Source organism: Epinephelus moara, chromosome 13, assembly GCF_006386435.1.
Source record: "Epinephelus moara isolate mb chromosome 13, YSFRI_EMoa_1.0, whole genome shotgun sequence".
In the NCBI taxonomy this organism is placed as follows: Eukaryota; Metazoa; Chordata; class Actinopteri; order Perciformes; family Serranidae; genus Epinephelus; species Epinephelus moara.
In genome coordinates this window covers 12,145,252-12,168,673 of record NC_065518.1, presented here as the reverse complement: position 1 = coordinate 12,168,673, position 23,422 = coordinate 12,145,252, and the positions used below count along the sequence as shown (strand labels likewise).

Here is a 23,422-nt window from a genome sequence, read left to right as displayed (position 1 = left end):
ATTTAAAGTTTGAACTTGCACATAGAGGAAGAGGCTAGCCTGCACATGTTGGTTTAGTCAGTGCAATGCAGGGACAGATTAACAGACTGGTTTTGAAGGCTAGGGGTACAAAGTTAGCACTGTCCACATGCCAAATGCAGGTAAAATATGCTAGTACCTGGTAGACTGTCTTCACTCACCAGCCAAAAAATGGTAATCTATTAACTGGCTGGTAAATTTGAACAATCACAAGCCATTTGGCCGGTAGACGAAAAGTTGAATTTGCACCCTGAATCCACCAATAGTGGCCCTGAAGCTTTGGGTGAATCTGTAGGAATCACAAACAGGATCTAGTTGTCATTCTGTACCACAGACGTACAGCTGAGAACAGGCAGACTGAATCCAGTGAGAGTGCACAAGTGGTAGATGGGGCTGCAGAGTGTATTTCTAACTGTAGGCAGAGGGAGCAACATATTTATAATGTCAGTTTAACCAGCGAAGGCGAGAGGCAGCACTCCTCAGCTACACCACACGGTTAGCACAGACACACCAAAACAAAGTCCCAGCAGCACAACTAGCCAACTCCCCAAACCAATCAGGCCTTCTCCCCACCACAATGCATACACATTGGTTACCAGAGTAACGGGGGCTAATTTGGCTGGTCAGCGCCTAGCTAGCGCTTAGCGCTGCCTTTGGTGTGAGTATATAGCGTGTCCTTTCCCTGTGCTTTGTTGTGTAGGTGACCATCTCTGTGGACGGCATCCTGACCACTACGGGCTACACCCAGGAGGACTACACCATGCTGGGCTCTGACGACTTCTTCTACGTGGGAGGGAGCCCCAGCACCGCTGACCTGCCCGGTTCTCCAGTCAGCAATAACTTCATGGGCTGTCTCAAAGAGGTGGGATGTGTGCATGATATGTGTGTTACATTTTGGATGTACAAGTGCTGGGCAGTGTGGTTGGAAGAAATAGGTTGATATTAATACGATTATTTCTCAAGTATCCAGTGTGAGTGCAAAAACTTCTTTAAAGGTCCAGTGTGTACGATTTAGTGGGATATACTGGCAGAAGTGAAATAAAAATATAATAAGCATGTTTTCTTTCGTGTATAATCACCTGAAAATAAGAATCATTGTGTTTTCGTTACCTTAGAGGGAGCGGGATGTCATCCATGAAAACTGCCATGTTGCACTCCATGTTTCTAGAGTGGCCTTGAGGGGACAAACCAAACACTGAGTTTAGATAGGGTCAGTAGCATTTTCACATGAACCATAGTAGTTAGCTGCTCCTTAGCGACGAGTGTCAGAAAAATGCAGATTATTTTAATGTTTAAGTGCTTTATTCAGCATTTTTACCGGTTTAAATCACCTGGATTGTTTGTTTTGGAGAGAGAGAGACCTCTGCAGGTAATTTGGCTCCCAGAAAAAACCTCCTGAACAATCAAGGAATTGCAACCAGGAGTTTCAGCTGCTTGCAATCTGCAATGCTCACCACTAAACGCCACTAAATCCCCCTAAATCTTACACACTGTCCCTTTAAATTACATAAAACATGTCATTTTAAAAAGGCTTTTTTTTTAACCACTTTTATCCTGCACTTTGCACTGTGATGTTTTTCAATAATGACAAGAAATAAACTTGAACTTGATTGGGCAAAACATGTCAAACAAAGTGTTAAATAACTAATTTTGTTGGTTTTTAGCTGCAATTTGCTCAGAATTATTAATTTAGGCTGAATGAGCCACTGATTTAATCTCCACATGATCATTTCTTCACAATATGATTCCACTGAATAAAAATAAATAATGATTTCTGCCAAGTTCACACAGTCATGCTGCACAGATTTCTCTATACTCTCACGCTTTAAGAAACACCAGTCTTTTTTTTCTCACTTTCTTACTTTCTCTCTTCCTCCTTCACTTTCTGTCACGCATCACGCAAACATTTTACACACATTGTGTTATAAAGTGCGCGCGCACACACACACACACACACACACACACACACACATAGAAATGCTTCCATTTGGCAGGCTCACACAAGCAGTCCCAGACACACACACACCCTCCCCAGCATCAGAGAGAATCAGTGATGAGTGTCGTTGAGGGAGTAGATACAGCGCTAAGCACTAACATGCTAATTAGCTACGCCACAGAGACGCTCCATCCATCCGCTGTGCTTGAAATGGGCCACAACACTGCAACAACAGAAACTCACATGACACGCTGATGAGAACACACCAATGCACTCGCACGTGCACGCAAACGCAGCCTTAGCATGCATACACAGATGTGTGCACATGTGAAAATGCGCAAATACACCCACTGAAACACACGCGGACAAAAATAGATGAGCGCAAATAAACACACATATGCATTCACAGCACCTGACACACAGCAAAACTCCCAAATACATCCTCACACCCATTATAAACACACCCTGTCTGAGTCTCCCTTTCATTCACACAGACTCACACAGAGGCATAAACAAACAACCAAACAAGCCGACAGATGATGTGCCAAACAGAGAGCTATCTGTATCAGTGGTGAATGCGCTCTGTGTTGCTTCATTAAGACTGATGGCGTTTAAACGAGGCTGCCGCTGTCAAAGTGAACCCTCCACTGGCACATTTACATATTTAATACGATGATATGATAATCCGCGTGAGCAAATTAAGATGTATGCAGTGAATCACGCGCATGAACGATCACGGCTGTAACAATTTCTGCATTCAATGCGGTGTGGGCACACACGCACAAACACACACACACACGCCCAAACGCTAACACCATTTTGCACACTTGCAGCACTTATATTCAAGAATCGCCCTCATTGCCCCATGCGCAGACACAAAAGCTCACAGGGTGCGAAAAATTCAAAACAGAGATGAGAAGCCAACACAGAGAAGGAATTTTGTGATGTTGCCGAGTTGCTCACAGGTCATAGAAGGAGGTCTGGATTAATAAAGCGGAGCCTGTGTGTGCCCGTCTCTCTCGACATCAAAATGCTCAGCACAAGCACACTCTTTACACTCATGCTGCTCAGTCAGAGAGCGTACTGTGTCAGGGAAAGAGAGAAACAGAAAAGGGAAGGAGAGAGAGAGAGTAAAAGCGATCATGCAAGTGGCAGGGACAAATAGGAGTTATCAAAAGATGAGGCTGGAGTGGCTCGCTGCTCTTAAGGTTGTCACTTTCAAAAAAAATAAAAATACCAGAACACTTGAATAGAAAAAATATGATTCCTGAGTTGAAAGATTAATGGATGTGTGGTCATATTTAAAGCGTCTTGTTCCCTCTTTATCTCTTCTTCTTTTCGTGTCCTCTGAGAAGGTTAATCAAAGCTTGTCGTATTCTTTTTGATTGCCTATTGTCGTGAAACACAAAGGTGAATTTGTAGTAAATTATAATTCTGTGCCACAATATTTATATAGGGAACATCTGTTGACCAAAAATGAAGAAAATGGCTCCTTTTTTTTTTAATCCAAAGGGGAATTAATGTGTCGTTTTTCCCCCCTTCAATCCCGTCCTTTCAAGGTGGTGTACAAGAACAATGACGTGCGGTTGGAGCTGTCTAGACTGGCTAAACAGGGAGACCCAAAGATGAAGGTGTGTACTTTCAACATCATGTACAAGTTGAACTAGAAACATTATCCTCTTATACGCAGAACACAGACATCATTCTGTATCACAACCTCTGTCAGGCCCTGTGAGATTTATACTGTAGGAATTTTAAGTAAATGGGATTATATTCTTGAGAGGTAGCCACACGCTTTTGTCTGTTCGTCAGCTCACAGCTGGAAGCAGCTGGCTTTATTTCAATCCCACTACAAAGGAACCATTTTGGTCTTGATGTTCACTGGACATCAGTTAAACAACCCAATTTTTTTTAAGATGCTTGAACCCCTAAGTGTTTCCTTTTCTACCTCTGCCCGCCCTAGGTAAGTGGGGTGGTGTCCTTTAAGTGCGAGAGTGTTGCCACGCTGGACCCCGTGACCTTTGACACCCCAGAGTCTTTCGTGGCGCTGAGCAAGTGGTCAGCGAAGAAGGCGGGATCGATTTCGTTCGACTTCAGGACCACGGAGCCGAACGGGTTGATGCTTTTCAGCCATGGCAAACCCAGACAGCTGCAACGCAAGGACCCACGCACGCCTCCCACAGTCAAGGTGAAAATATTGTACATTTATTTTTAAAAAACACACAGGGAAACTTAATTTGAAACAATAAGAATAAGCTTAAACTCAGTTTACACTCGGGCCTCCGTAGATGGCACACAAGCTACGAGGCGTGTATGCTCAATGTGATGTTCATTGCAAAATGCCAGGAGCGTGCAAACAAAATCCAAATTATTTTATTTGCTTTGTTCCCCTGAATTGTCACTCCTTCCATTAGACCGTTTTTTAGCTTTATTATCGAGCTCTGTGGCAAAACGCCTTGTCTTTCCTTAGTGTGTTGGGCTATTTCTGCTCAAGAATTTAAGGGCATTGGACTCTGCTTGTGCTCTCCTTATGACAAGTCATTATCAGAGATCATTAGAGATGTCCGTACAGGTGCACCTGCCTGGCCAAACTTCCCTCAAAGATGTCCATGTTGAACTGAAAAGTGCAGTCGAGCAAATGCTCCGAAAGTTGGTCATTCAGGGATGCATGACCAACTTTCGGAGCATTTGCTCAACGCAAAGACATTATGGCGTCATTTTTTGACGTGCAAACCATGCACTGGGGACACTACAGCAACCTGAACCTAGCTTTAGACACAGCGATAAATCCTAAGGCTGATGGGAATTTCATTAGTTTTGCTTAGTCTAGTTTTGGGGAAATTAAAACTTTGATTCTTGTGTCTCATGATGGATGAGAAGTTCTGGGATCATAAAAGTCATTATGATAGTTGGTATGAAAACCATGGTATGATTGTTGTTGTTTTTTCAACAGAAGTGATTTCACCTACATCCTAGATGGCTGTCTTAAAGGGATAGTGCACCCAAACATGAAAATTCAGCCATTATCTACTCACCCATATGCCGATGGAGGCTCAGGTGACGTTTTAGAGTCCTCACAACACTTGCAGAGATCCAAGGGGAGAGTGGGTAGCAACACAACTCCACCTAATGGGGGCTGACGGCGCCCCAGATTCAGAAGTCCNCTCTCCCCTGGGATCTCCGCAAGGGATGTGAGGACTCTAAAACTTCACCTGAGCCTCCCTCGGCATATGGGTGAGTAGATAATGGCTGAATTTTCATGTTTGGGTGCACTATTTCTTTAAATGATGCCAATAATCCTCCTCTCCTATAAACCACAAAATTCCTATTTGTCACTTTAAAGTTGGGTGTGATCTCTAAAATCATGACTCTAAACGATCTAGAAATCTCCATGTAGTAATCCACGATGTAGTTTTAGAAAAATTACAGGTTTTAGGGCTGGGATATTAATCAAATTTATCAATAATCGGAAGATCAGCGGCTCAATTCCCAGCTCCACCAGTCTTTCACGCATGTCAAAGTATCCTTGAGCAAGATACTGAACCCCAAATTGCTCCCGATGGCTGTTCCAGTGGTGTGTGAGCGTGTTAAAAACCGAGTAGCAGGTGGCAACTTGTATGGTAGCCTTGGCCACCAGTGTGTGAATGTGTGTGTGTGACTGGGTGAATGTGACTCGAAGTCTAAAAAGCACTTTGAGGTCCATTTACTTATCAAGATAAAACGATTGTGCTACATTTCCCTTTGCTCTTGTTTTGTCTCTCTAAAACCCGAACTCACTCTCAGCCAGGCTGTGGCATGTTTAGTACACCTCGAGCCAAGATGACGGAAAATGTTAAATAATCGTGAAATCAATAATGACCAAAATAATCCTGATGATGATTTTTGCCATAATCGAGCAGCCCTAATAGGTTTACCAGTCTCCACTAAAACTGAATGAGACTGCACAAAGAGCCTGATTATATATGGTTAGACCGGAGCCCAATCACCTTATTGTAACTTGCAGCTATAATTTGCATTTTTATTGCTAGCCATCAACGTCCCTGCTTTTTACAGAATACTAACGCTGTCCCTGTCTGACTCCCCAGGTGGACTTTTTTGCCATCGAGATGCTGGATGGACACCTGTACCTGCTGCTGGACATGGGCTCAGGAACCACCAAGACCAAGGCTATCGACAGAAAGGTCAATGACGGGGAGTGGTATCATGTGGACTTCCAGAGGGACGGGCGCTCAGGTACTCTCACAGTACGCTCTTTAAACTCTGACGCTAACCCTGACCACAGAGGGTGATGAGGAGGAGGTGGAGGATAATGAGTAGACGCGACCGTACTTCAACATTTTATAGTAAGCGCGAGCCGAGCAAGGCCGTTTGGCTGCTGCCATCCGTCTCCTGTCTGTGTTTAATTCAAACTGGGTTGCGGGGGTGCTGCGTAGACCAGTTTTAACACAATCAATATCCAGTAGCACTGTCAAATTTACTGTAATGTGTTGTAATTACCACAATACTGAAACTGTAATTAAAGCAATTGGTAGCCTCTTTGTGCAAGTGCAAGTTTTTTAAAGTTACAGCCACATTTACAGTATGTATTCCTTTTGCCGTCTTTTCTCAATATGTGTTTTATCCCTGCTCTTTGAACACATGAGCTAAATTACTGAAACTATATATTCAGTACAGTAGCAGGATTTTAAATGTTTTCAGCCTAATACCAATATAATTATAGTTTTCATGCCAGTATTAATTAGAGTGTGGAAACCCACAGTAGTGACTGACAATCTTCTCAGTGGGGATCTTGTTTCTTTACTGTAACTGTAGCACTGTCTAAAAATAAATGTTTTAATGATTTATCGGAGGCAGAATGTTGGACATAGCACTTTAAAACCAGCACGGACTCAAAAGAGCGAACCGATGACTATGGCCTGTGTAGTTTTGTATTCCTATTGCTTCTGATTATAGAAGTAATGAGTGGTGATAAAGGAGGAGAACAAAGACTGAGGGAAAGGATGATGATGATAAAGATGATGATGATAGTCATCATAGTGGTGGTGTGATGAGGGTGTTCATATTGAAGGTCGTAACGATTACTGAAGTTGTTTCGATGTCTCGCGGTGAATCCAGGAACCATCTCGGTGAACAGTGTGAGAACAGCGTACACGGCTCCGGGAGACAGTGAGATCTTGGACCTGGATGAGACTTTGTACCTCGGAGGACTGCCTGAGGACCGCGCCGGACTCATCTTCCCGACAGAGGTGCGTGTGCTGACGTTGTGTCTACAGTACGACATTCTCAGGTTGATATTAGAGCTGCAACAGTCTGTTGTTTAATCGATCGGCAGAAAATGAATTGTCAACGGTTTTGATAATCAGTTATTTGTTCCAGCACATGCCAAACACTTAATGCCCCACGTTTCTCAAAAGGAAGTATTCACTGCTTTTTCTTGTCTTAAATGATAGTAAATTAAGTATTTTTTGAAAGTTTGTCAGAGAAAAAAAAAGACATTTGATGACATCACCATGTGGTAGTGGGTATTGTGACAAAATGTAGGTGATCAATAAGGTAATCAGTCATACAAGAAAAACAAAAAACAACAAACAAAAAATCAATCATAGTAACAGAGGTAAATATTTAGCGTTTGAAAAGGAGTAGGTAGAAGTGATGCACTTATCTTGACCTACCCCTTATTTCAAGTAATGTTGCTACAAATAAATATAGATTCAGAGATGCATGACAGCATGCATACATACATAATCAAAGAAATACAATCACAAATGCGAGTTGGAACACTTCTGGTTCTAATTATATGTAAGTGATATGAGAAAACCTAGTTGTAATGTGGATTGGATACCCATGGAAGGAAGGTACTTACTATGCCCGCTGTGCTTCATATTCATGCAATCTACTGTTTTTGAACAATCTTTTAAATTGGTTTAAAGTGCGGCTGTTTTTCATTTCATCTGTACATTCATTCCATGTTTTGACTCCTTTGACTGTGATGCTGTGATATTTGGAATTAGTTCTTACCAGGGGTTTATTGAACATGTCAGATCCTCTCAAGTTATGGTGCTTGTCTCTTGCTCGGAACAAATTCTGAATATTTTGTGGCAATGACTGATTTTTAGCTTTATACATAATCTGTGCAGTTTTGAGGTCGACTAAATCCTTAAATTTGAGTGTTTTTAGTTTGATAAAGAGTGGGTTTGACGGTTCACTGTAGGTAGTTTTGTTTACTATTCTTGTCGCTTTTTTTTGTAGTGTAAATATTGATTTGGTGTTGGTACTGTACGTGTTCCCCCACACCTCCACACAGTAAGTTATATATGGAAGTATAAATGAGCAGTACAGAAGGTATAATGACTTTTGACACACAAGATCTTTAACTTTGTAAAGGATTGCGACTGATTTTGATATTTTATTTTTAATATAATTAATGTGTGGTTTCCAACATAGTTTATTATCAATTATTACTCCAAGAAATTTTATTTCAGATACTCTTTCTATTTCTATATTTCTATTTCTATATTTTTTTTGTATAGTCAGAATAATCAGATTAATCAATCGTAAAAAATAATAATAATTAGATCAAATTAGTGTAAAAAAATAATAATAATAATTAGTTGCAGCCCTACTCGAAACAATATATTTTAATTTTTTTAATCATAAAAAAATAATAATTAGATTAAATTAATATAAAAAACAAAAAAATAAGCAGTTGCAGCCCTATTCGAAACAATATAAAGATTTTTTTTCCAATGGTTAAAATAATAATAATTAGATTAAAGTTATATTGAAAAAAATAATAATTAGTTGCAGCCCTTTTCAAAACAATATATTTTACGTTTTTTTAATAGTAAAATAATAATAATTAGATTAAAGTAATATTAAAAAAATAATAATAATAATTAGTTGCAGCCCTATTCGAAACAATATATTTTAAGATTTTTTTCAATAGTAAAATTAATAATAATTAGATTAAAGTAATATTTAAAAAAAATAATAAATAAATAGTAATTAGTTGCAGCCCTACTCGAAACAATATATTTTAAGATTTTTTTTATCATAAAAATAATAATAATTAGATTAAATTAATATTAAAAAAAAATAATAATAATTAGTTGCAGCCATATTCGAAACAATGTATTTTAAGATTTTTTTTCAATAGTAAAAATAATAATAATTAAAGTAATATTAAAAGACAGTATTATAAGCACAATCTGGCTCCATATGCATTTCTTTTATTTTGATGATGTGGTGGCCTTTGGTCCTTCTTGAAGATCAACAAGCATACTGAGACACAGGTACACTGATCTGTTATATGGGCCACGCCTTTGTCACACACCTGATGATGATTAGGTGATCATGCTACACAGTTAGGTTGAGCAAATCACAGTCACAGATCAGTGCACCTGTGTGACACTTGTTTCCCACAATCAAGAATTTTGTTACTAACAACATTTACGCCAACATAGAAAAACAGATATAAAACATAAAAAATGATCTTCATGCATTCAGCACTAGCTTTCTTTCTCAGCATTTTACTGTTTGAGGAAGACCGTGATATGCAAACAAAGCTTTGAAAAGCCAGTAAGCGATTCAAGAGTCATTCTAGACTGAAGTCTGGATCCAAATTCAAATGAAACAACTAAACAACTAAAGGTTAAACACATTTTTACATGTTAGTAAGTAAAAATGAATTCCTTTACCAGGCTTAAAAAGGGACAGTTCACCCCTAATTCAAAAACACATATTTTTCCTCTTACCTGTAGTGCTGTTAATCAGTCTAGATAGTTTTGGTGTGAGTTGCTGAGTGTTGGAGATAACAGCCGTAGAGATGTCTGCTATCCTTGAATATAATGGAACTAGATGGCACTCGGCTTGTGGTGCTCAAAGCGCCAAAAAATACATTTGAAAAAACTCAACAGCAATGTCTCTTTTCAAAATCACGACCCAGTAACTCAAGATAATCCACAGACCTTGTTGTGAGCAGTTTCATGTAGGAACTACTTTCTTTCTACCAACGTACACCGGCCAGCCATATCACTGCGTAGAAGAAGGAAGTGTGCATCTACTCATGGACGAGAAGCTTGTACTCGTGACAGCACGAGATAGAAACATTGATGGCGTCCTCCTCTGCTTTGCTTTAATGTTAGAAAATAGTTGCTGCTGTATTTTTTGGCTCTTTGAGCACCAGAAGAGAAGGCAAACATTTCTACGGCTGATATCTCCAACTCTTGGCAACAATTCATTTATTTAACCTTTATTCAACCAGGAAGTCCCATTGAGACTGAAAATCTATTTTACAAGAGAGACCTGGCCGAGGTAGCAGCCAATCAGAGCACATTTAAAATGCAGCGAATACAATATATAATACAAAAATCCACAATAAAACAACAACTATTCAAACATAGTGGCCGATGGATCGATTGTTATAAGTGTTTCTAATTTTAGATCTTTTTGAAGATCGTTCCATGTCCAAAATTTAGATTTATCAATAGCACTACAGGTAAGGGATAAGGGTTGAACTGTCCCTTTAACCACCTTTTGTATGGAATAAATACACAAAAATATATCCTAGTGAAGGAAAACAAAAATGTCTTTGCTTTCAAAGCCAAAAAATAGCTGTCAGCTCCAGCTTTTATCTGTGCCTTGAACAAGCAACTTAAAACACAGTGTAGTTTGACTTTTAGTTTGCCACCAAATGCTGCAATGTGTGGTTAAATTCCCTTACACTCAACACTGGTGACCTCCTCCTCAGGTGTGGACGGCTCTGTTGAACTACGGTTATGTGGGCTGCATCAGAGACCTGTTTGTGGACGGGCAGAGCAAAGACATCCGGCGCCTGGCCGAGGCCCAGAGGGCAGTGGGGGTGAAGCCTTCCTGCTCAAGAGAGCCGCCCAAACAGTGCCTGTCCAACCCCTGCCAGCACAGCGGCATCTGCAGGGAGGGCTGGAACCGCTACGTCTGCGACTGCTCGGGAACTGGATTCCTGGGACGCTCCTGCGAGAGAGGTGAGAATGACGTGGTGGGAGGGTGTAGAGGGAGAGGACCAGAATAACACTTTGGCAGCCTGTATAGTAATTTGGCATAAATGCTTAAGTCACATTTTCACAATAGAGATGAGTAAGCCGGCTAATTACAGTTACCAAACAGCAACATTTTGTGAAAAATTAATAATATGTCATGATGCGAAATACAGTCATACTGACAGCTTTGTCATTTGCTTTTTGGCTCGAGAACATTGAGTCATGCCAAAAGGATGAGCGACAGAAGACAGATGGTGTGGTGTGGAAAGTTTTAATGTCAGAAATAACTCCATCGACTACTGAAAATATATTAAGATCATCAGCTATATTAGACGATAAAACTTTTATTCATTATACCTTTAAGTTATGCTTTTTTTTTTCCTCCTTCAAAAGGTCCATCCTAACAGTAGTACTTAATCTGATGTGTGCTAAAAAGGTACCCTCATAAAGATTTATGGCAGATAAAAATGTGGCCAAACTATTCAAATAAAAAGGCTGGAGAATTAAGTTTAGGTGAGTTTACCTTCCACTTCGCCCCTGGTGGTGCTGGAGAATGGGAAGGTTGTAATACAACCCAATATTGAGTCCAAAATTAGCCCGATGCGATCAGTGGAAAAGGTGAATTCTCACTGCGGACAATTTAGAGTCACCAATTAACCTGCGTGTCTTTGGACTGTGGGAGGAAGCTGGAGTACCTGGAGGAAACCCTCTGTAAATCCCCCCCCACCCTGGGTTTGAACCAGAAGCCCTCTTGCTGTTAGGCAACAATGCTAACCAGTGTGCAGGTTTATTTGTTGAAGATTGTAAATGTGTGTAAGACTTGTTCGTGGGCAAACTATCAGTGAAGGTTTAATTTGTCATGCTTGCCTATCTTTGGTGCTAGCCGGGGTAAAGTTAACGGAGACAGGGGAGGGTCGAAAGTAACGTGGTGTTGCCGGTCGACAGGAACATGCATGGTTTGGAGATTTCAGTGAGCATCCCCTTCCCGATCAGATCTGCCTCCACCATTGACTCATTTAAGTCCAGGCTCAAAACCTACTTTTATTCATGAGTGTTTGAGTCCCCTTGATGTGGCTTTCCCTGACATGTGCCTGTGTGTGTTATGTCTCTAAATGTGTGAGCTGTGCACCTGCCATTTATGTCGCCTCTTATGTATGCGTTTTAGCATTTTGTTCCTTTTGTGCTTTATAAATAAATTTGAGTTGTGACGTTTTTAACTGGTTAGTTACTGGTTAATGGGTGTCAGGCGATTAAAAGCAAAATTAACGGAAACTGGCATCCCGTTTCACAATAAAAGATGGCTACTCTAAAAAAATACATCTCTGTGCAAAGTGGAAAATGATAAGAAGTTATACTTTCGCTCCCACCCTCCGCTACTGTAGAGGTAGGTGGAGATCAAAAATAAGGGCAAGGAGAAAATGAGGCTGCTTGCTCAACAATGAAATATAATGATAGTGCAGGTTTCCCGTCACTGGCTGCATCCTTTTCTTATTCAAATACACACGTTTTCTGAGAATGAGAGTAGTAAGATGGAGGAAGGGAAAAGGAGAGGATCAAAAAGGGGTGGGAGGAAGGCGAGCTGCAGACAGGACTATTGGACTGCTATGGATGTGGAGACTGGGAATCGATGGGAGAGGAAATGTGCAGAAAGCAGGGAGCAGGAGCTGTGACAGAGGAGGGTGGAGAACCACCGGGCTGGAACCGCCATATGACAGCAGGTGAGGAGATGAGGAGGAATGGGAGATGGGAGTAGAAAATCTGACAGAGAGGGAGAGAGTTATGAGAAAAGGTATGAATTCAGGCCGGGAGAGAGAAATGGAAAGTAGGAGAGATTGGCAGAGGGACTGATACAGGCCTGTTGAAAGAGCCGAGATGGAGTCAGACAAGGAGAAGAGAAGAAATGTTGTTTGTGCCACAACTGCTGACGCGTCTCAAGTGATGATTGTACTATCATCTAACAGGAGATATGGACGCACACGTACGCACACACTCTCTGAAAGGTGTTGATATGAAAATGTTTTATTTCGGAGGACAAACATCCGCAGTGTATGTTTATCACAGCAATGCACCCTCTCCCTCCCTCCCTCCTTCCCTCCTTCTCTCCTTCTCTTAGCTCTGTCTTCCTTTCCTCTATGTCTTTCTTCATCCTCTCTGTGTGCATTGAGGGGTCACTAACTGGTGGTTCAGTGGATTAAAGGAAGCACAGATGGAGAAGCAGATGGAGAGAGTGATTGGCCATGTTTACGCCTTCTACCTGCGGTTTCTCCCTCCCTTTTTTCTCCTCCCTCATTCTCTCGCTCTCTCCTTTGTTCCCCCTCTCTTCTTCTTTAATGAACAAAGATGGTCGCCACGCTCTGGCTCCAAGATGAATTTCTTTTCTTTTTTTTTCCCAAGAGCGGCCACACACACATATTTACAGCCACACATTTGCACATCTCTTAACACATTTTCGGCTCTTTCCTCCTGCTCACTTGCTGTTCACACTGGTGGGCTACATTTTTTTGTCTTGCTGTCCTGCTTTCTCTATGGAAGCCCACTCCTGCCAAGAAAAGAAAACAATGGATGAAATGTTCTATAACAATTCTTTAGTCTTTTAACCTAATTTTCACAACATATCCACCTTAATCCTGAGGGCACTACTGTAGAAATGATTATGGGCGCAACTTCCTGTGAGATAGCAGAAGTACCAGTAAGCTAGTTAGTCCCATAGACTGTCTGTGGTTAGTCCCAGTGGCTGCTCTTGGTGGCTAACCGCCAACGCTGGTTCATTTCCAAAGTAATTTGCCTTCAGTTTAGCAAATACAGATTTATTTTTTAAGAAATATTTAACTGTTAACTTAGCATTTTCTAAAATGACTTTGCGGAGCTCTGGTACCTGTTGCACTGTCCGTGTCTGTAACGACTAACAACCAGTCCAAGCTACATTTTTGTCTCAAGTAACTGTGTGTTGAACATGTAACCAGAACAAAAAGGGATTGTTCCTGTTGCCAAAGGTACCACTGATATGAGAAATAAAACCACAGGTGTTTTCATGAGACATCTTACTTCATTCTCAACCTAAATTAGAAAATAAACTCAGCAACAAACCTTGAAATATGTATTTAGTCATTAGGGCTGAGAATGTGTTACTGATTTACCGTACTTCCTTTATATCATATAAAAAATGAACGCCAAAAGTTATTTCTTTTACTCCTACTTTATATTACTATTACTGAAGTCTGCTCCTAAATTCAGCTTCATGTTTCACTCAGAACAGTTTTTAATAAATCAGAATTTAAAGAAATTACACAGACGAGTGGAGGACTAGCTGGGAAACATCACATTTATTCACTTTACATGGAGCTAGAGTTAATACTGAATTATGTTAAATGTTTGCCGAATGTGTTAGTATCTCTTAATAAGTCATCATAAGTCATCTTTAGAAGGAGCAGATGTTTACCTTAAGCTAGCTCGGGCCATGTTAAAGTTAACAATATTTTAACGGAGTGAGGCAAGCTAATTGCTAGCATACTCGGTTGAAAAGGAAAAAAAAAACAATGCTTTGAGATGGCTGTCAGAGATGGCGGAGGTATGATCACATAATCCCGTTTGAGCTAAAACAGGTGGTGTGTTCCACGTATTATTTCCCAGTTGCTCTTGGAAAGAAGAATAGAGTACTGTAAAGAGCCGGAAGTTGCACCCATAATTCACGCAAGGGATCATGGGGTCTAGGAATAAGATGGATATATTCAAATCTCCATCTCCAAATACTTATAGATAGCCCTAACTTATTTCCACCACAGTAAATAAAACTACAACTGACCCTAACACATTCCTATTTAAACTAAAGTTTATTTTACTCTCTATTAAGTCACATTTTTAAAGTTCAACATGGTTTAGCGCCGAGTTATATAGCTGAGCTTCTGACCACCTATGCTCCAAGTTGTGACCTGAGATCCTCAAGTGTACCGTCACTAGTCGTCCCTAGATCGAGGCGGGTAACTATGGCTGACCGGGCTTTTGTCATCAAGGCCCCGAAGCTCTGGAATCATCTGCCTGAGGAGATGAGGCTGGCTAGCACATGAATCGTTTTTAAAATCATTGCTTGCTTTATTTTATTTTTTAAGGATCAACAAAAATAAAATTACTCACCATGAGTTAAAATAATGAAACAGAAAGTGAAAATTCCAAGATGCTAACAGGAAGTCAGTCAAGATTTGGAAGAAAAGAAAAGAATTGGAAAGTTACAAAGTAAAAAGTTGACGCTTTCAGTCTTCTCACGGGATCATTAACAACAAAAATATAGATTAAATCTTATCCTTTAACCACGTCTCTGTTTGCATGGCGCATCTGGTGTGTGCTACAGGGGCCGACTGCACCGACGGGGCTTATGCCTGGTATTACAGTGGCTTTTCCTACCTTGTTTACTCAAGTTGCCAAACCAGAGTGGAGACGGAGGGGGAGTTCAGATGCAAATTTCTTGTTAAAGCAAATAAACTAATTCATTCGTCATTTATAACAACAGAAATCTAGGCTAGGAACTACTGCCCTAAACAACGGCAATGAACTTCATAGCAGATGTGTGTAAGAACTCTTTGCTGCCGTCCTCACTCTGGCTTCCACATCCTCTTTCACGTAGGCCTCACTTCCTTTTAATAAGGGCTCAGTACCCTGTGGGCATGTAATGAGCAGCCTGACCACAATGCATGAATCAAACTCTGCAAAAACACTAAATTGGCTCCAACACCTGATCTTAAGGCAAATCGTTTGTAACTTGGTGTTCTAAGTCTGACCTAAAAGCTAGTGCCGGTTGCACCATCTTAGCTTAAACAGGTGTAAATCGCACATCTTGACATCTTGTTTTTATCTATCTAACTTACAAACATGAACAGACGTCTTGACCTTCACCTCAGCTTGTTGAACAAAAGACTGAACAAACTCTAACTGGTGAAAGGTATCAGGCTAGATAGCTAGCTAATTAGCTGGTTAGTGACAGCACATTAAGCAGCAGCATCTAAACTTAATTGGCAAACGTCACTTGCGTCTGTTCACATGCTGCCGTGGTCCTTAATCTCTAATACCACCGCTAATAACACACTGTCCGTCTATGAGTTTTAAGCCACAGCCAGGTTTGTTAACTTTTTCTTGCCAGCTGCTGCCAGTTAAACACAGGTGAAAAGACAAAAAAACAGAGTCTGCACACTAGACTGTGCACCCATTCATTTTTAATTACCACCAGGGTGATGTTTGGAGCTTCACACTCTTCATCAGTCAAACAAAAAGTCAAAAGTCAAATCGACTAAACGAAAATTTTAATTAAGACTAGTCGACTAGTCTAAAAAAGGGAAAACACTCAGAAAAAATTTAGCACAATTTATTGTTATAGTACACACAGATTTTTAACATGAGATTATTACCGGTTCTAATCACCTTTTTTTGGAGAGTAATTCAGCTCCTGGTAAAACCTCCTGAACAATGAACACTGAAGGAATCCTAACTGGGAGTTCACGCTTGGCACATGGAGGAAGTTTCAGCTGGTTGCAGTCTGTAATCCTCACAGAATCCTACAAAGGGCTCCTTCAAACTAGGCGTTAGTTTGGCCGGTGCAACCAGTGTGAAGTCCATTCTTTAAGACTGGACTTTGCTCGGTGCGACTGGCTCCAGGTGTTAAACGCTGCGATGGCGTGCAGCATCGCCTGTGTGCATTGCACTTTGTCAGTGTCTTTTTGGGCGTAAATGTGCTTCCATACTTCCTTCTCACCAGCCCTCCCTGCTCTGTTTGCCTGCTAGTGAGTCAGGTGCCGTGGTGAGGAAAATTTAGTCAGCTGTCTCCCTTATCAGAAATGTGTGCACGTGTGAGTGTGTGTGTGTGTGTGTGTGTGTTCGAGTGCGCTTGGGCGGGTGTATGTGTGGCTGTTAGTTATGTTATCTGTGATATAACAGGCCAACCACCTCCTTTTTTCCTCAAGTTAATGAGGGTTCATTTGCATTTTAGCCAAGAGCTTTTCTCCCTTTCCCCCCTCCTCCTCTCCCTCTGTCTTGCTCTGTCCCTATTTTCTCTCCCCTTGCTCTCACTTTACTAAACCCTCCTCTGTTCACACTTAAATTCACTCACTTATTCTGACATGCACGCACACACACACACATACGCACACTATCTCTCTCTTTCCCTCCTTCTCAGCTCATCAGTATTCATGAGGCCTCCCTCTCTTCCTGTTCTCTTGTTTTTGCCTTGGCTCCGACCGTCTCCCACGGAAACAGGGAGAGCGAAAGGGAGGGAAGGCGAAGGAGGAATGGAATAGAGAGATAGAAGAAGAAGGGGAGAAGGAAGAGAGATGAAGACACAGAGACATGGAGAGTGTGTTTAGCTGTGTATGTAATTGGCCAATAAAAAACAGGGTTCTCGGAGGTAAACAGTTTAGCGGTTGGGGATTGGCCCCAGCAGGTAGCAGCGAGAGAAGATTATGAATATGTAAATGAGTATGCAAAAGACATTAAAGCGGGATCACCTGAGCTTGTTACATTATGACTCCAGGGTCTGGGATGTCAGCGACGGTGGCTAACACACTCACCGCCATGCATTCTGATTTAACCGGATAATAGGGCCAGCCAACCAGCTGCGGCTATTTTTACATGCTCTTTTGTGAGGGAGTGATGATGAATTAAGCGTGGAAAGTGATGGGGTAATTTCGTAGGAAGCAGGGTTTTGAGTTTCAACATGACGTGGCCGGGGGGAACGAGGGAGTGTAGCCAGGCTGCAACATACTTGTTCATGTTTAAATCTGAATCACACAAAGTCGAATTGTCTCTTCCCACCTCGTGTGTTTTTCTCCTTGTCAATCTTTTCTGTCTCCTTTTTTTTCTATGTTTCCACCCACCTCAATCTCCTCCACCGTCATCTTCCACTTCTCCCTCTCTCTCTCTCTCTGTGCGTCTTGTACAGATGCGACTATCCTGTCGTACGACGGCAGTAAGTTTATGAAGGTGCAGTTGCCTGTGGCGATGCACACCGAGGCGGAGGACGTCTCGCTGCGCTTTCGCTCCCAGCGGGCCTATGGCGTTCTCATGGCAACCACATCCCGTAACTCGGCAGACACCCTTCGTCTGGAGCTGGATGGGGGCCGTGTCCGACTCACTGTCAACCTAGGTACACACATGCACACAAACATATAGATTCTCCAGTGCTGTTTTAATTACCTGCCATGGGAATGCAGCTGATTCTGGCCTCTTGGCTATTTCTTGTAAAGGAATGTCATTAAATGTTGATTAATAATATATTATCCCTTTAATTCTGCTGCATTGTTTATACTTATATATATATATTTAAGGTGTTTCACAGGTTTTGGCAGATACCTTTTAGCATTTTGATCCACTTCATGGTGCATATACAGCTCGTCTTTGACTAGGGACTGTTCGTTGTTTATCAGAGGACGGGGGTGGCTGGGGTGCGACTTCATTTCCCCAGAGCTACAGATATGTTTCCTTGAGCCTCCCTGAGGGACCGGAGGAAAATGGACGACCCTCCCTCCGACATATATAACAATGTTTTACATATTTCCACCAAACGTAGGTATCGTAGCCGATGCAGTGAATTATCACTGAAACAAACAGCTAATTTCTGCAGCAAAATGCAAATCCTCCTTACAAATCGCATAATCACAAGCTGTGTGTGCACTTCAGCAGAGTATGGGTGCGTGACAGCCACACACAAAACCAACCAAATTTAATAAGCCTACACATCACCAACACACACACACACATACATTACAGCGCACACACAGTCTGCATTAGCAGCACAAATAAAGCCTAACATACACAACAGTGGCAGCAGCGACTGGAATAATATCAGTAACTTGTCACGATAGCTGTTATTAGATTTTAAAAACGTACCCTTTGATGATCGAAAGTTAGTAGTAGTGCAGAATTTTCTTTTACAGGATTTTATATGGTTTATTCTTTGTGACATTTTAAATGAGACATGTAGAATAAAGTGAATGGGTGATGGCATTTATGGCACGTGTGTTCAATTTGAACATCCAACAATAGTTTCTGTTTTGACATCACAGATTTTAAAATCCCTTTTTTTGGCTCTAATATAAAACCTGCATGGATCAAAAGTTGTATAATGATGGTCTATGGGGAAAGTGCTTTTTGGGCCGCAGGGGATTTTTTTTGGCTGCAATACCGTCAGTGACCACTGGGAAATACTGGCAGCAGCTTTCCTGCCTAGGGGCCTGGTCCCCTTCCCCTAAGCCAAAATAAAAAAAGTCCCTCCCTAGTGTTTCAAAAAATAATTTGACGTGCCTCCCCTGTTTTGCACCACCCCCTCCCCTCGTCTAAATAACGAACAGTCCTGTACACACACACACACACAAACACACACAATTGAAGGTTAGTGGCATTGTTTTTGCGTTGAACAGAGGGTCAAGCCTCAAGCTGCATTCTCTGCTCACTCCCAGTGGACCTGTGCATCCCCACACCTCCAACGATCAATACAAAGACTCACATCATGGACAAACACTCCACACATAACTGCAACTCATTAAACACATATCCAGCCTCACAACTTCACATGCTAACACACACACATAGTCCAACAGAGGGGTGCATGTGTTGGTCTCTGGTTGTCTGCAGCCACGTCTCATCTGTGGTTGACGCCACACGACACACCAAGGCATCATGGGTATAAAAAAACAAAAAACAAACAGCGTCTAATAATGGGACTAAATCTTCCGACCATTTGCGGAGATTTGTGCTCTGGATGGGCGACAAGAATTATGGGATGTGTTCGATGTCACCAGACAAACTGACACACATGACCCATCTCAGTCTCCTGGCGCTTTTGATTGGTGACTGAAACTGTCGCTCAGGCCAGAGCAGCCAGTGAGCGCACACTGCTCATGCCGGGTCACACCGCTCTCCTTCACACTGTCAGCGTAAAGATCTTGATCCAGATTTCAAACTTTGGTGGCAAGAATTTAAAGTCACAGAAGATGCTAATCACTGATGTAAGGAAATATGATCCAGGTTGAGGTCCTGCAGCAAAGGAGAGTGTGTGTTTTCTCAGCATGTGTGTGAGCGTGCTTGTGAAAATGCGTGCAGGGTGTGTCGATGTGTGCGTCCCCAGGGCGTGGAGAGTATGTGTATGTGTGCAGCATTAACCCTCTGCTCTGCTCTCCCTCCAGACTGTATCAGGATAAACTGTACAGCCAGTAAGTGATCCTCCATCTCACCTAACCCCTCCCCCCCTTCCTCTTCCTCCTCAGTACGTGTGTGCGCTTGTGTGTGTGTGTTTTTGTTAATGTGTCTGACTATTTTTCACTCTCTCCGTCTCGTCAGTCCATCTGATCCCATACTCCACATATCTTTGTACCATGTGTCTGTGTGCATATATGTGTGTTGGACAGGGGAGGTGCACATATGCGCGTTTGTGTCTGCATGTTCAGCGACACCACAGGAGCAGTGCGATTTTTTGCTGAGGGCCAGGGTTTTCCAGGTCGGCCATTTTAGCAAAGAAGGATAGACGGAAGAGAGGACGGTGGGGGTTGAAGGGAGGAGGAGGGGGAAAAAAAGGAAAAGAGAAGAAGAAGGAGAGTGTGAGGTATTGAGGTAAAATTAGGTGTGCTGGGAAGTGTAGCTGGTGGATGAATGCAACTTAGAGCTGCAGGGTAATTACTTCTCCTTCATGCTGGAGACAAAAGATGTGTTATCCCTCTGTTTCTCTCTGTCGCACCTTCATCCCAGCGTCTGTCTGGCTGCTTTCTTTGTTTGCTTGTTGTTTCTCTCTAAACTTACATGAGGGATTTTTTGGGTACTGTTTCATTTAGCCCGTTTAGTGTGTGCCTATGCATTCTGTATTTCATTGCCCATCTGTGTGTGTGTGTGTTTTCTGGGTGTGTTATCCCGTGTGTGTGTGTGTTTCTCTTCATGCTGCTGTGAGTGGAGCTGAATCCCTGATGAAGTTTAATTCCCTCACGTGGAGTTTCTCTCTGTCACGACCACAGAGGAAGCGAGAGTGAGCGAGGGAGACGAATGCTCTGTGACGGCAAAGAGGTGGTGAAATGGACGACTGCAGTTGCCATAGAAACCCTACTAGCCACACAGCGCTGTTGCTATCCCGCATGTCTGTCGGCCAATTTTAGACCGGTTGTCTCAATGAACATTTCAGTAGGCAGCCACTTTTCTGGCACACCGTGTGCATACGATAAATTATACATCTGATATTCGAGGGGGGAAGAAAAAAAATTTATTTAACAGCCAGGCGCCACTGAAATAGTCCACTCAGCAGTCAAATAAAAGCCTCGGCATGGGAGAGATTTGAGGCTTATCCGGCAGAAAAGCCATTTGTTATTTGGAGCTAATGAAATATGAAACGCTTTTTGTCATTTTGTTTTCATTATCCTGCTCTTATAATCTCCAGTAGCTTGTGTCATTTGATTTGAATTGTATTTCCAGCGCAACAAACAGTCCCTTTTGTCTCTCCGTTTGATTTGTCTCGCCTTGCCGTCTTTTGGTTTGGCAGCACAGAGCGCAGACTGTCTGCTGACCGCCACAGTAGCTCAACTTTAAACCAAGCTCACCATGCTTCTAGCACTGACCCAAAATAGGTGGCTCGTGTGTGTGTGTGTGTGTGTGTGTGTGTGTGTCTCTTGTCTGTGTTTATTGGCGTGTATTTGTTCCCAGGTTGACACAGATCACTGCCTCACCCTCACCGCGCTCTGCTCGCTCTTTGAATATTTGGTTACATATGCAAAAACACACACTCGCAAACTCACACATACATGCACATATTCTCTCCTTCACTCAGCGTTAGGCAGTGATCCATGGTAACAGGATGAGATGCTCATGCCCAGAGCACAGCTGAGTCTCCTCAGGGGAACCCTGTGTCCTCTCTCAACGCACAACACACTCTTTTAGCCGAGCAAACACACACACACACATGCATTTCACGCTGCCATATCCATTTTGATTGACTTCTCGTATTATGTTTGTGTGCCTCCCTCTATTTCTCTACCTGTGTGTGTGTGTGTGTGTGTGTGTGTGAGTGTGTGTGTGCGCCCGCCTGCGTGCCTCCATGAGTGATGTAGGCATGCTTGACATTTTCTGCAGCAGAATCCGTTCGGGTCAGTTTACTTCTCACCTCCCCCATCATTACCTCCTATAGGTCACTGTAAGCAGACTCACTCAAACCAACAGGGCTTGGAGGAGGAAGGGGAGTTGTGTGTGTGTCTGTCTGTCTGTCTGTCTGCGTGTGTGTGTGTGTGTGTGTTGGAGGATGGTGGGTGTTGTGTTCAAGGTTGGTGGGGTGCTTGTCGAGAGCGGGAGCAAGGGGACACTGAGGTTTTTGGGAACAGTCAGTCTGTCAAATGTGTGCAGTCAACTATGTGAAGATATGAGCTGGTAGATGGGCAGAGAGAGACATCATGAGAGGACAGCTCAGCTTCTTTCATTCTGCTGCACATCAGCACCTTGGAGAGCTCTCGGACGCTCCGCTGTGTGTCTAGTGCCACCATGAGGCTCGTTGCAGTATTGCGCTCTCGTGGAGGATAAGGAATCCTGCATGTGGACACAGGGTAATATATGTTATGTGTGCGGGGGCGGTTTAGGAGTCAAGGGGGTGCGAATGTGCTGTCTGTGCATGTGTGGGTAGTGGGTGGTCATCGCGGCAGTGTGATCTGTCCACAGATGGATTGTCTCACTGCGGGCCTGTTGTGACTCACAGTCTCCATCTTAGACGCCCGTGGCATCCATTTATGTTAATCTTTCTGTCTGTCTGTGTCACATCATCCGTCCCGCTGGCGTATCTGCAAAGTGACCTGTCTGTCTATCTGTGGAGAGAGTGTGTTGACATGGAGGTGTTTGTCTCCCCAGGATATGTATGGTCCCCCAGTCCTCTGCTATTTCCCTCCATTCCCTCACTTTCTGTCCTTAAATTTTAATTCAACCTGCCTGGCTTCTTCTTCTTCTCTTTTTCTGTCTCTGTCTCTGGATCTCTATCTCCCCTGTCTCTCTCTCTCTATCTGTCTCTGTCCACCTCTCTGTGCATTGTGTTAATGGTGCTCTGGGCTATGTGTAGGTAAAGGCCCAGAGACCATCTTTGCGGGGTCGGGCCTCAATGATAATGAGTGGCACACGGTGAGGGTAGTCCGGCGTGGCAAGGGCCTCAAACTCACCGTGGACGACCTGCAGCCTGTTGAAGGTAACCACAGCACCTTTACCCTTTTTGTCTTTTCACCATAAAATGACTCTCTGATCTCGACCCAGGTCTTGTGTGACGATATCTGCTTGTATTCTGTGTGAAAGTGTTTTGGATGATAAATTGCGGGTTGACTCTTTTAGAACAACATTAAGGGGTTTTATTTCTTTTTTTAGAGAACATCTGTACCTGTGTAAGTCAAAATAATCACTCTGAATAATGATTGTGATCATAACTTTACACCACGACGCTACTATCAATTATACAGCCCCTCCA

General features: G+C 42.5%; 1 protein-coding gene across 11 annotated transcripts in view; it reads left to right on the top strand.

The window, feature by feature from the left end:
• Positions 1–23,422, top strand: part of nrxn1a (neurexin 1a) — an 82,711-nt gene that overhangs the window by 32,455 nt on the left and 26,834 nt on the right. For 7 of the 11 annotated variants that reach the window (XM_050059999.1, XM_050059995.1, XM_050060000.1 and 4 more), the window contains 9 exons: positions 719–880; positions 3,514–3,585; positions 3,918–4,142; positions 6,040–6,187; positions 7,070–7,200; positions 10,704–10,956; positions 17,894–18,097; positions 20,136–20,162; positions 23,027–23,149. In XM_050059999.1, the coding sequence (XP_049915956.1) occupies positions 719–880; positions 3,514–3,585; positions 3,918–4,142; positions 6,040–6,187; positions 7,070–7,200; positions 10,704–10,956; positions 17,894–18,097; positions 20,136–20,162; positions 23,027–23,149 (1,345 nt within the window). The remainder of the gene's footprint in view (positions 1–718; positions 881–3,513; positions 3,586–3,917; positions 4,143–6,039; positions 6,188–7,069; positions 7,201–10,703; positions 10,957–17,893; positions 18,098–20,135; positions 20,163–23,026; positions 23,150–23,422) is intronic. The other 4 variants (XM_050060004.1, XM_050060003.1, XM_050060002.1 and 1 more) reach the window with 1 other exon arrangement.